The sequence below is a fragment of the Geotrypetes seraphini genome, chromosome 4 (genome assembly GCF_902459505.1).
Source record: "Geotrypetes seraphini chromosome 4, aGeoSer1.1, whole genome shotgun sequence".
Classification (NCBI taxonomy): Eukaryota; Metazoa; Chordata; class Amphibia; order Gymnophiona; family Dermophiidae; genus Geotrypetes; species Geotrypetes seraphini.
The window spans coordinates 37,469,082-37,483,477 of NC_047087.1; the positions used below are offsets into that span (position 1 = coordinate 37,469,082).

Sequence of the window (14,396 nt, forward strand, 5' to 3'; positions counted from 1 at the left end):
GCTTTTGGAGTTGACTTGACTCGACATCTTCCTTCCCCTGGTACCGATTCAGTACGGTTGGGCAAGTCGGTGCGGAAGTCCACCCGTGTTGACCCCTCGACAGCTTTCTATTCCCTTGGAATGGACTTCGACCAACCTCCTAAGGAATTTCTCAAGTTACCCCTTCACGACATTCTACGGGAAACTTTTTACAAAAATCTTGAGACTCCTTTGACTATTCCTGGAGCCCCATGTAAGCTTGACACCTTTTATAAAGTTATTCCTATCCCAGGGTTTGACAAGCCTCAACTGCCTCATGAATCTCTCCTTGTCAAGTCTACACTAAAGAAGTCTGCAGGGGCTAGTGTGTATGCATCTGTCCCTCCTGGCAGAGAGGGTAAGGCTATGGATCGCTTTGGCAAGCATTTATACCAAAATGCTATGCTTGCCAATCGGTCTAGTAACTGTGCCTTTCATTTTTCCTTTTACCTGAAACATTTAATTCAGCAGGTTTCTACGTTTCAGACCTATCTTCCTGAGTGTAAGCTCCCTCTTTTCCAGCAACACATTTTCAGTTTGTTCCAACTTCGGAAGTTTCTGGTCAGCTCCATCTACGACACCTTTGAGCTGACTTCCAGGGCTACTGCTATGGCTGTCGCCATGAGGCGTTTGGCTTGGCTTCGGGTTTCTGAATTAGATGTGAATCACCAATGCCCTTTGCCTGGGTGATGAACTGTTTGGCGAATCTCTCGATTCTACTACACAGAAATGATCTGCTCATGAGACTCGGTGGGACACTTTACTTAAGAACAAGAAGAAACCCCCGCCTATTCGTCCTTTTAGACAGCAGTCTTCTTATCAATGCCGTTATACTGCTCGTCCTCTCCAGCCTTCCCGTCCCCAGCCTCGCAGGCAACGCCAACATCAGCAGCAGCCAGTAACCCATAAAGCCAGCTGTTCAGCCTAAAGCTGCTCAGCCTTTTTGACATGCTTCTACGGACATAGCCAGTCTTCCCCCTTCTTCTCCTCTTCCTCAGCCCATAGGGGGACGTCTTCAATTTTTTCTCAACCGTTAGGAACTCATCACCTCAGACTATTGGGTTCTCACCATCATTCGTCACGGTTCTCTCTCCATTTTCAGAGACTCTTCCTCCAGACAGTCCTCCAAAAGAGTCTGCTTTGCACCCTTCTCAGTCCTCTCTACTGTTACAGGAAGTCCAATCTCTTCTTCTACTGAATGCTATCGAGGAAGTTCCTCTAGATCAGAGATAACAGGGATTTTACTCCCGGTATTTTCTAGTCCCCAAAAAGACCGGAGATCTCAGACCCATCTTGGATCTCAGGGATCTCAACAAATGTTTGGTCAAGCAGAAATTCAAAATGCTCTCCCTGGCCACCCTTTATCCTCTTCTCACTCAGGGTGACTGGCTATGCTCCCTAGACCTCAAGGAGGCATACACACATATCCCTATTCATCTGACTTCCAGACGGTACCTCAGATTCTTGATCAACCGCCGTCATTACCAATACAAGGTACTTCCTTTCGGACTAGCATCCTCACCCAGGGTATTCACCAAGTGTCTCATTGTGGTGGCCGCTTGTCTGCGGTCTCCAGGTTTTTCCTTACCTGGACGACTGGTTGATCACAGCTCAGTCATCTCGGCAAGTGGTCCATGCAACGAACCAGACAATCTCTTTTCCACCAGACAATCTCTTTTCTTCAACTTCTGGGGTTCGAGATCAATTATCCAAAGTCGCATCTCATCCCCACTCAACGACTTCAGTTCATTGGAGCACTTCTGGACACCATTCTCATGAGGGCATTCCTTCCATCCGATCGTCTCCAGACCCTCCGTCATCTCTGTCAACAGGTGCCAACTCTATACCATCTCTGCCAAACACATGATGGTTCTCTTAGGTCACATGGCTTCGACGGTTCATGTTACCCCCCTGGCACGTCTTCACCTGCATACTCCTCAGTGGACCTTAGCCACTCAGTGGTCCCAGGCGACAGATCCATGTTCACGACACATATCTGTAACATTGTCTCTTCGACAGTCTCTACATTGGTGGCTCAATCCTCCAATCTTTCCAGAGGCCTTCTGTTTCACCTGCCTCCTCATCACAAGGTCATTACCATAGATACTTCCCCGTATGCCTGGGGAGCACATATAGACCATCTTCAAACTCAGGGTCTTTGGACTGCCCAAGAACGGAAACATCACATCAATTTCCTGGAACTCAGAGCGATGGTTTTATGCCCTCAAAGCGTTTCAGCATCTTCTCTGCTCCCAAGTACTCCTTCTTTGCACAGACAATCAGGTAGCCATGTACTACATCAACAAACAGGAAGGGACAGGCTCTCTCCTGTTATGTCAGGAGGCCCAGAGGATTTGGTCTTGGGCGACAGCTCGCAATCTGTTCCTGAAAGCTGTCTATATTCAAGGAGAGCAGAATTAGTTAGCGGACAACCTCAGCAGAATCCTTCTACCTCACGAATGGACGCTCGATCCTGCCACTCTCCAGTCCGTCTTTGCTCAGTGGAGCACTCCTCAAGTGGACCGCTTTGCAACCCCTCACAATCATCAACTGCCCCTATTTTGCTCCAGGCTTTACTTCCCTCACTGCCTGGCGGCAGATGCGTTTCTCCTCGATTGGACAGATCGGTTCCTATATGCCTTTCCTCCTCTGCCTCTCCTCTTGAGAACCCTGTTCAATCTCAAGAGGGACTCAGCCACCATGATTCTCATAGCTCCACGGTGGCCCAGGCAACATTGGTTCTCCCTTCTTCGACTCAGTTCCAGGGAGCCCATCCTTCTTCCAGTATTTCCTACTCTACTTACTCAGCATCAGCAATCCCTTCTACATCCCAACCTGCAATCTCTACACCTGACAGCTTGGTTTCTCTCAGGCTGAGCTCAGCTCAAACACTTCTTTCTCAGCCTGTTCGTCATATTCTTGATGCTTCCAGGAAACCGACCACTCTCCAGTGTTATCAACAGAAGTGGACTCTGTTTTCTTCCTGGTGCTCACTGCATCATCGTGATCCATCTTCCTTCGCAGTAGAGCTTGTGGTGGATTATCTGCTCTCTTTATCCGACTCTGGTCTCAAATCTTCATCCATCAGGGTCCACCTTAGTGCGATTACAGCTTTTCACGAGCCAGTTCACGAAAAACCTCTCACGGCTCATCCTTTGGTTTCTAGGTGCATGCGGGGACTCTTTAATGTGAAACCACCCCTTAAGCCTCCTCCTGTTTGGGACCTCAATGTGGTCCTTTCTTCTTTGATGAAGCCTCCGTTTGAACCTATGGCTACAGCTCATCTCAAATTTCTTACTTGGAAAGTGGTCTTCCTTATTGCTCTCACCTGCCAGGAGGGTCAGTGAGTTGCATGCACTAGTGGCAGACCCCCCTTTCACTGTTTTTCATCATGACAAGGTAGTTCTTCGTATTCATCCGAAGTTTCTCCCTAAAGTAGTCTCTGACTTTCATCTTAATCAGTCCATTGTCTTACCTGTCTTTTTTCCTAAACCTCATTCTCATTTCAGAGAACAGGCTTTACATTCTTTTGGACTGTAAGCGTACTTTGGCTTACTATTTAGACCGCACCAAGCCTCACCGCTCTTCTTCCCAACTTTTTCTCTCTTTTGATCCCAATAAGTTGGGTCATCCTGTTTCTAAATGAAAGATTTCCAACTGGCTTGCCGCCTTCATCTCGTTTTGTTATGCTCAGACTGGACTGTCACTGGAAGGTTCTGTCACGGCCCATAAGGTTCGAGCTATGGCAGCCTCTGTGGCTTTCCTGAGATCTACATCTATTGAGGAAATCTGCAAAGCTGTTACTTGGTCTTCAGTTTATACTTTTACTTCTCATTATTGTCTGGATGCATTCTCCAGAAGAGGAACTGGGGTCAGTACCTGGGCTGAAACAACAACAACAACAAACAAACAAACCTCTGAAAGGGTGTACACATTCTTCCCTCCTGTATCCCCTTCCAAGTAGGACCTTGGCCAAGGAGAAATTAGGTCTTACCTGATAAATTTTCTTTCTATTAGTTCTTCACATTATCCCAGAACAAGCGGGATAATTATGTCCATCAACCAACAGGTGGAGATAGAACACACAAAGTCAGCTTTATTATACAAGCTCTATCTGGACACACAGCCCTTTATGTAGACAAGCTAAATGGACTCGTGAAACAAGTACCTTCTTCAATGAGGCAGATTTGGCAAACTTTTCTTTACTAAGTAAGCCTAAAAGAGCATACTAATAAATTCTGGGGGGGAAACCCAGATCCTGAGGGATGGCTACAGCTCTTTGAGTATTTGCGGGCTTTAGGTGCAGAATCGTGGCTACGTTTCACTAGGAATGCACTTGTGCTGCGCTCCAGGCCCATTTTTGTTTTTTTGGACTACCCATGGATGGCCCGAGTGGTAGAACCCCCCAAAGGGACCGGGGGGGATGGGCATCTAAAGTCAATGCCACTTCCCCCACGCATTGCATGTGAAACACAGATCCTCGCCCGTCAGCTATACACCGCAAATTAGGAATGAATCCAAAGTATCCTGCCCCAAGGGGTCTATCTGATGTGTTTTCTTGCAAAAACAAAGCTTGTTGCTGCAGGAGCTATTTTACTAATATAACTGCCTGAGAACCCCCCCCCCCAAAAAAAAAAACCATAAACAAAACAAACACAGCGATTTTAGGATTTTGGGGGTGGTGGGACCTAGGGCTTATTCCCCAAACCCTTAAACTTAAAAAGCAGAGGTTTCCCCCTCCCCCCCAAATAATCTCACAGGTTGTCAAGCCTTATACTCACTGTGCAATGCTATGTACTGGGAGCTGCAAGACAGAAGCTGTAACAGTTTACAGGGAGATCCTCTGCCTCAACAAGCTTTGGAACCTGGACAGCCTCTTGGGCACAACACTTAAGACGGAGACCTCCACCACACCTGGAAATGCCACGCACGTGAACAGGCAGTCTCAGTCTTGGAGCTCTCAGAGGATTTGAGGACTTTAGGCACCACACCCGTAAACGCCATGCATGTGATCAGGTGGAGGAACGCAGTCGGCTCCAATCCCGGATACACCTCCACGGAACTACACAGCCTGTGTTCAAACCCACCAGCGGACAAACCTGGGGTGAGCAACATTCTCAAGGGAACGGTCCTCGAGCCCTGATCTATGAATGCAGGCTGTCGAGGTGGGTGCACTGCAAAAAACAGCCAGCCCCCTGGAAAGAGAGACTTTTCCAGTAAAGTTTCCAATCTCCCGCAGCCAGAGCTGTCCCTGCAGGGGAACCTCTTCAGCACGAGAACATGAAGCCACAAAAATACTGAAGTTAGAGAAAAAATAAACATGAGCAGAAAAGACTAGCTCCTACAGTCTTACTTATAGTTAGATAACTGGAATTCAGAGGGCAGTCTTGAGATAAGAGAGGAGGTTCAAACATATATAAATGAAGCTTCTACAAGATGGGGTACATAACCCAACTTGTCCAAGAATAAAGTGGGATTGTACAAGAATTTAGCTCTAAAGCTCACCTCCTTCCCTTCCCCCTTCTCGTGGTCCAGGGGTCCATCTCCCTCCTTCCTGCCCAGTGGTCCCATCTCTCCCCCCTCTCCTTGCAATCTGTCATCTCTCTCCCCTTTCCTTCCCATCCCCCTCCCATGATCTTGCACTGCTGTCCTCCCCTGTCCTTTCTTTCCACAGAGGTCTAGCATTTTCTTAACCTTTCCTCCCCATCTCCAGAGTCCAGTATCTCTGTTGTACCCTCTCCCTCCCCCCAGTGGAGTCAGACACTTTTTTCTACCCTTTTTTCCTAGTGCTGTAGGCAGCATGAGTGAAGTAAACAAGCTGCCTCTGTGGTAGGAAGCTTTAGCAAAGGGAAAGCTTCTGGGGCTAACAAAGGCAGTATGTTTACTTCACTCACGCTGCCTGTGGCCCAAAGAGTGTGCCATCAGTTTGCAGGCCTTGCAATGAAGACCATTGCCCTAGAACAGAGGTGTCAAACGTGGCCAGTGATTTGGCCCTCTGTCCTTCCCTCCCTCATGGTCTCACCTTCAAACAGCCTGCAGAGGATTGTCGGTGCTGTAGCAATCCTAAGAAGATTGCCGTCGACCTCTGCAGCCTGCTTAGGATCTCTACAGCACTAGTGATCCTCTGCAGGCTGTTTGACGGTGAGACCGCGTTAGAAAGAAGATGCAGACCTTCGGGGCAGGGGCTGGACCGGCCCTGGTGTAGAAATACAGAGGGAGGGAGGCGGCAGTGGGCCCTGGTGTAGAAGTACACAGAGTGAGGGAAGAAGGGGTCCAAACAGGCGTGCATATGCCAGGCTGAGGGTGGGAGAGGGGGAGAAATAATGAGTCTAAAAACAGAGGAGAGGGAGAGAGATGGTGGACTATGGGATGGAGGGAGGGAAGGAACAGAAAGGGAGAGAAATTTGACACAAGGGATAGTGTGGAAGGGGGGACAGAGATAATGGATAGGAGGGTAGTTGGGAAGAGAAAGGGAGAGATCATGGACCCTGGGGTGGAGGAGGAGGGAGAGATGCTGGATGAAAGGGTAATTCAGAAAAGGAGAGATGGTGGATCTGGGGATGCAAGACCTCTGGGGGAGGGAAGGGAATCGAAAGGGGAGGACAGAGATGGAAGACGGATGGTTAACAGAGAAAGAAGAAAAAGACAAATGGGAAGAAGACTCTGACAAGCGACAACCAGAGCCTGGGACCAACATGGATTTGAATAATGATCAGACAACAAAGGTAGAAAAAAAAATTTATTTTCTGTTTTGTGATTATAATATGTCAGATTTGAAATGTGTATCCTGCCAGAGCTGGTGTTAGACAGCACGCGTGAACTAGGACCTAAAAGAGAGAGGAAGTATTTTTAAAATTTATTTTGTTTACATCACAGAGCTGGTGTGGGGTTGGAGAAGTTGTAACCTTATAATTCTACTAAAACTAAGGGGTCCTTTTATTAAGGTGTGCATTTAGCATGCGCTAAATCGGTTAGCATACCTTAATAAAAGGACCCATAAGTATCTTAATAAAACAATTCGGCCCACGACTCCCGGTCCCTTATGTGATTGAGTTTGACACCCCTGCCCTAGAGTGAGCCATTTCCACTTTTCCAAGCCATAACTGATGTTGTGTGTTTATTGCTGCTCTTACATTCAACTAGCAGGGCCTCAAAGAGCCTGAGACATTTGGGTATTTTATAGTTTAAATTAGTTCCATTATACTTATAGCATATATTCATAATGTAGTTCCAGCCTATCTTTGTACTAGCTGACAGAATGTATCATCAACCTGCAAGGAAAACTGTACATAAAGTTATCAGGATTGACATGTAGGACTTAAACCACCTTTACATGGTAAGTTCACTAACCCCCAAATTACTCATTGCCACTTTGTAACTAACACCCTGCAAATTAAACTTTTCAGTGAAAATGGTCAGGTTTCAGGCTTGGTGTGTCAAAATGTAATGACCAACATTTTACCAGATAAATTATGTAAATTAAGCAACAGGCAACAGCAATTTTGCTGAATGATCTAGGCAGCTGTATTAGGCTGTTAACAAGATATTCCTTACTCATTCTTTCCATTTCTCACAACCTAATTCCTATAAGCTTTTGCGGAAAACAAGTTGGGAATAGACAGGAATGAAGAGTCGCATCCCACTTGTATTTTAAAAAGTGACGTGAATCTGAAAAAAATAAAATAAAAAAGCAAGCAATGGCTCAAAACCCTACCCTCCTAAGACCCTCCTTTATATCTCCTCAGGAGGAAAAAAGTTAAGAGATATGAAATGACATGGCCGCCACAACATTTTCTTGCAGCAGTATCAGATCACTAACTAGTGATTCATTTCTGGCATCTTTTAAAAATGGGAAAAGGTTTTCGTGTCTCATAACATGGCCCTCCTCCCACCAACACATGCTTTTACTTGTAGCAAAAATTGCTTTTGTAGCATGCAAGGAGTTGAAGAAAAACATACCTTGAGATAACTGTGTTTTTAAAGACCGTGCATCAGGGGTAAAATTTGAAACAACTGTACTACTTTGGGACATTGCAGCACTGCTTGATGTTTCTGTTCCAAAGGATGTCAAAGAACTACCTGCTTTAAAAAAAAAAAAAAAAAAAAAAAAAAAAGGAGGTAGAACTTAAATGAAATTATCTGCACTCTATCCATATAATACACTAATTTAGTCTTGAAAGCTTTTCCCAGTAAGAATTAAATTGCTCTTATAAAATTTAATAATTCAATGATTAAGGACAGGAATACATTGTTATGCTATAAAGCTCAACAAAAAAATAGTTACCATTTACATCTGAAAGAGCTGAAATTAAAATACATATGCTAGTATCAATTACAAGGGGGTGGTGAAAAGTTCTCAGCCCAACCAACTTCCTAAATTCTGAGCATTATTTTGCCACTGCAGCTGAAAAGTGTGCTATTTTATTTTACAAAGAGTCAATTTGCAGAATCGCAGTGGTATGTCTTGACATTTCAGATCACTAATTGAACCATGTCAATGAAAAGTGTGGAATTTTCAAGTGTGGAACTCTGAGCTGTCATGAAGTTCCTATTCTGAAGAAGAAAACCCCAAAGGAAATCCATGAATGTATGATGCAAACACTGATGCAAAAACTGAATGACAAATGCCCATCATACTCCACAGTGAAGTGATTGCAAACTTTTAGGGTGGGGATTTTGAGGTCAAAGATGCAGCAAGGTCTGGGAAGCCTCAAACGGTGTCAACTCCTGAAATTGTTGACCATGTCCATGACCTGATTTTGGCAGATCGGTGAATGCTAAAAAAAACCAAAACACAAAAAACCCAAACAACTGCTAAGACACTACAGATATCCAGGGAAAGTGTTAGGAGTATAAAAGTGTAAGAACTGCCATATTGGGACAGATGAAGGAGGTCCATCAAGCCCAGTATTCTGTTTCCAACAGTGGCCAACCCAGGTCTCAAGTACCTAGCTAGATCCCAAGTAGTAAAACAGATTTCATGCTGCTTATCCTAGGAATAAGAAGTGGATTTCCCCAAGCCATCTCAATAATGGCCCATGGTCTTCTCTTTCAGGAAATTATTCAAGCCTTTTTTAAACCCCGCTGAGCTTTTCAGCACCTTCTAAAGGACATAAAACCTGATCCAGAGTAGAACCTCAGTCTGATGGAGTACACTATGCTTCGCAAATAGAATACATATTACCATAAAAGTCCAAGTATGGTATTCCACACTGTCCAAAATTTGCTCCATTTTCTTAAGATGTGGTCAAATGTCCCCCTGTGGTCTTGCACCCCCCTCAACCCCTCCTGATTCCCTAAACTTATACTAGCAGCAGCAGCAGCCATGCACATAAGCTGTCTGTGGCCAGCCCTCCAACACATCCTGACATTGCAGAACAGTAAGCTGCATGAGAGGGAAGGCTCTGGGCAGCTTATGTGCACAACTGCCACTGGCAGTGAAAGACAACTTTAAGGAAGGCCAGTGTGGGGATGAGGAAGAGAGGGATAGAAAAGACCCAGGGCATCCAAAATGACAAGTGACCTCATTGGCAAGCAAGCCACAGCCAAAACATAAGCTGCAGCTGCAGAAAGAACTGAGGAAAAGAAATCTGTACCACCAGTCCTTGCTACATCCATCTGCTGGAAGCAGAGAATGGCAGCAAATTTCAGGGCTACAACCATTCCTCCTTATACTGCTGCTGTAATCACTGGAAAAAGTTCCAGGTCCTCTACCTCCATTTACCAATAGAGAAACATAGCTCATTAGTCTAGACTAGTGCTGCCCGATTCGAATAGATTCACCGATTCATTTCGGGTGAATTGGCTCGAATCGATTCAAAAGCCCCCCCCCCCCAAAAAAAAAATTGGCCTCCTGTTTTGGTATCTGACCCTCCTCCCTTGCCCCCTAAAGCAGGATCGGCAGCGCTGCCTCTTGCTAGCCGGCTGCTGCTGCTGCTCCTTCTTTAGAGGGGGAGTGGGGAATGTCAGTGCTTCTGTCCAGCTTTCCCCCTGGCCTCCCGGCATCGATTTACCTCATTTAATCAGCCTGCATAAGATCGCTAGCATTAGCGATCTTTGCAAGCTGCCGTCGGATCTTCCAAGCTGTCTTCTCTCTACTGGGGTCCCACCCCTCCTCTGACGTCAGGAAAATCGAATTGAAATTTTTTTTCCTGAATTGGGAAGCACTAGTCTAGACTAGTCTATCAGGATGAGAAGGGTCACTTGCTTAACTCCAAGGTACACCCATGCAAACTATTTTTCTGTGATCCCTCTCCACAAAAATGGAAGTAAGGAAGAAGTAGGGAATTACAGGCTGGTAAGTCTGACTTCTGTGGTAAGCAAATTAATGGAAACGCTTTTAAAACAGAGAATGGTCAAGTTTCTGGAATCCTGTGGATTACAGGACTGGAGGCAACATGGATTGACTAGAGGTAGGTCTTGTCAGACAAATCTGATCAATTTCTTTGACTGGGTGACCAGAGAATTGGATAGAGGATGTGCGCTAGATGTGGTGCATTTAGATTTTAGCAAAGCCTTTGACAGTGTTCCACATAGACGTCCGATAAATAAACTGAGTGCCCTTGGGATGGGTTCCAAAGTGACAGGCTGGGTCAGGAACTGATTGAGTGGAATGCGACAGAGGGTAGTGATCAATGGAGAGCACTCTGAGGAAAGGGGTGTTACCAGTGGTGTGCCTCAAGGTTCTGTTCTTGGGTCTGTTCTTTTTAACATTTTTACAAAATGATATTGCTGAAGGGTTGTCGGGTAAGATTTGCCTCTTTGCGGATGATACCAAAATCTGCAATAGAGTAGACACGCCAGATGGTGTGAATAACATGAAGAAAGATCTGGCGAAGCTTGAAGAAATAGTCTGAAATTTGGCAGCTAAAATTTAATACTAAGAAATGCAAGGTCATGCATTTGGGCTGCAAAATCCAGAGAAAACGGCACAGTATAGGGGGTGAAGAGGTTATGTGCACGATGGAAGAGCGGGACTTGGATGTGATTGTATGTGATGATCTGAGGTGGCCAAACAGGTTGAAAAGATGACAGCAAAAGCTAGAAGGATGCTTGGTTGCATAGGGAGAGGTATGGCCAGTAGGAAAAAGACTCTGGTGAGACCTCATTTAGAAAATTGTGTACAATTCTGGAGGCCGTACCTTCAAAAAGATATAAAAAGGATGGAGTCGGTCCAGAGATGGCTACTAAAATGGTGTGTGGTCTTCGTGATAAGGAGTATGGGGACAGACTTAAAGATCTCAATTTGTATACTTTGGAGGAAAGGCGGGAGAGGGGAGATATGATAAGACGGTTTAAATACCTACATAATATAAATGTGCACGAGTCGAGTCTCTTTCATTTGAAAGGAAATTCTGCAATGAGAGGGCATAGGATGAAGTTCAGAGGTGATAGGCTTCAGAGTAATCTGAGGAAATGCTTTTTTTACAGAAAGGGTGGTAGATGCGTGGAACAATCTTCCAGAAGAGGGAAGAGGTGGTGGAAACAGAGTGTGTCCGAATTCAAGAGGGCCTGGGATAAGCACGTGGGATCTCTGAGAGAGGGGGAAAGAGATAATGGTTACTGTGGATGGGCAGACTAGATAGGCCATTTGGCCTTTATCTGCCGTCATGTTTCTATAACTATGGAATTAAAAGGGTTTGAAGTATTAAAAATCTATTCTAGCTAAGGTGCTGTAACAATTATTTCTATAGCAGGGTAAGAAAGTCTTCCAGGTGACAGATACCAATGTACAAGATTCCCTTATAAAAATACTCTGCACTTCTGTGAAACAAAAGCAAACAAGCTTGCGTGTCTGTATGACTTTTGCATTAATGAGCTTTCCCCTAGGTATGCAGGGTTTTATTTTAGATGACAGTACTGCTTTGAAGAGCTTCAAGACAAAAGTACAGATGATTAGAATAACAACTCCGAGACCCAACACATAAAATATCAAACCTTGCTCCTCTAGCAGTATAGAATCTTCTAGTCGCCAGAGGCAAAAGTTCGTCATCAATACAGGCACAGTTTATAATCACCCGTATATACTACTACCACTACTAGCCTATAGTTTTCAACAAAGAAAGCTCCTGGAAGAACAGTTGTTGAGTTTTAGAAACCTTGTTTATCCACTGTAATTTAAATGAAAGCAAAAAATAAAGTCATAAGTACACACACACATACCAACTCCCACGGCACCAAATTGCTGCCCCACTAGCGGGCTGGGACTGAACTGGCTGTATGCAGGCATTCTTCCAAAAGGACCGTAGGAACCCACAGACTGGAAGGAGGAAGACGAAGAGGATCCTAGAGAAGACTGGAAGAAAGAAAAAAAAGAAAGGAGGAGCAATCAAAGATTTCCCAAGCTTTAACCAATATAAATTCACTAGCAAGACATGATACTAGTCAATCATGAGAAAATGTTTTGTCCCTCAAGCCTCAGAAGGTATATGTTAGAAAATGCACAGTAATACTTCCTAAAGTAGGACTAGCAAACCATTTCATGCATTTAAAACTAGCTCCATTCATTTCAGGTTTTATGAAATCTTTGGATATTTCTCAGTTATCACCCTCAAGCTACATAAATCAAGTGACACCCCTGAGATACTCCTACTCATGAGTCAGAGCAGTGAAGTGATATAGTAATAAAAAAGGTCTACAATATATACCTCATATTCCAAAAGCATACAAAGTGAAGTTTACCCTACCTGTAAATTTCCTTTTCTTGAATGCTGCTAAACCTGTTCAGATCTGTGTGTCACATCCCCTTACCAGAAAAGAACTTGAAGATTCTTATGACATCTTCACTATAAGGAAAAATTAGTATACTGGAAGGTTTTTGGCTGTATGCCAAGGCAGCACACATAACAGAAAAGAATTAAGCATAAAACTAAACACCATTCCACAGGGAAGAGGATCAGAGAATGTCCAGCAGACAACTGTCAAGGACCAATCTAGCAGGATATTAATAGGTAAGAATAAAATTTCACATTCTTTATCTTTCTAGACCTGCTAAGATCTATAGGACTTATCAAATCTCTTATCCCACAGGGTAGAGAAAGAAACAGTCCTCCTTCAAGGTCGCCCATTCGACTGGCCCAGACACAAGCTTGAGGCACTAAAAGAGAGAGACAACCATGTTGTAGCCTAACAAATATCCTCAGCTACCACTCTTTTCTCTCATCTTTGTTTCTGATTCACAAAGGCAACCTTGAGCTGCATCGGGAGCCTTTCCTCTGGTGTGTCCTGCCACCTCTTCTGATGCAACTTCCTGTGACATCCCAGAGGAAAAGCTCACTGTGTGAACAGAAAACAAAGCAAGGACTGCAGTGAGGAAGGGTGTGTAGGAAAGGAAGAAAAAGGAAGAGCTACCAGATTCAACTGGAGGACCATTGGGTGGGTGGGGGGAGGGGGGGTTCAGAGAGATGCTGATTCATACAGGACTGAAGGAGGATAGAAAGCAAAATGGATAATTCAGATTTGGGAATGGATCAATTTGACTGTACATAAAACTACATTACATCCAGGTGGACCACAACTGAGAACTATCCACCTTCCTTCGGCTGGCCAGTGCTGCCGCTTGAACCTTGCAAAAAGGCCAAAATGGCTGGAATATCTGTTCAACAAGGGAAGACTACCCAAGTACAGAACCATCTTGACCTTGACATAATTCAAGGAATGAAAGATTAGGTTCTAACTTTGCTAATCTTCTTTCTGTTAGAAGACATAGGATTCTGTAAAATAGCTGTTTTTTTTCCCATTACTCGTGAATCTGCAGAAGGGTGTCGATCAAAAATTCTGAACTCCTCCCCTTCTGCAGTGGAGAACAACTCCCTCTTCAGTTAGTCCCAAAGCATTTGAACTTCACTTAAACAAAAGAAATTAGAAGGAGGGGTACGGGGAACTTGCCTGGCAACAAACCACTATTCTGTCTTGCTCTGTAACTTATGACAAAGGAACAATGATTAACAACAATCAACACTGAACAATAATGTTAGCACGAGTAGTTAGGAACCAACCTGCTAAGTGCAACTAGAAGGAACCAGAAAAAAAAACAACAAAACTCAAAAGGAGAAAGGGAATAGGAGCACTCATTCCTGTAGTTTTGTCTCTGCTATATCTTAGAAACAAGAGAAGAGATCCCCAAGACAGACAGCAGCAATGTCAAAAGCAGAAATCAGGCGAATCAAAGGTCTGCACAGGGTGGGCCGTACAGAATCCTATGTCTTCTAACAAAAAGAAGTTAGCAAGGTAAGAACCTAATCTTTCATTCTGTAGCAAAGACATAGGATTCTGAACCACAGCTGATTTATCAAAGCAGTGCCAGGAAGGGAGTACCGAGGACCCAAAAGCAGCATCCTCTTGAGTCGCCACATCCACTTTGTAGGACCTCATAGGGG

General features: G+C 44.5%; 1 protein-coding gene across 4 annotated transcripts in view; it reads right to left on the reverse strand.

Moving 5' to 3' along the window:
• Positions 1–14,396, reverse strand: part of LSM14A (LSM14A mRNA processing body assembly factor) — a 103,418-nt gene that overhangs the window by 63,342 nt on the left and 25,680 nt on the right. For 2 of the 4 annotated variants that reach the window (XM_033941808.1, XM_033941806.1), the window contains exons 3-4: positions 12,181–12,313; positions 7,978–8,100 (exon numbers count right to left, since the gene is read on the reverse strand). In XM_033941808.1, coding sequence (XP_033797699.1) covers positions 7,978–8,100; positions 12,181–12,313 — 256 coding nt within the window. The remainder of the gene's footprint in view (positions 1–7,977; positions 8,101–12,180; positions 12,314–14,396) is intronic. The other 2 variants (XM_033941807.1, XM_033941805.1) reach the window with 1 other exon arrangement.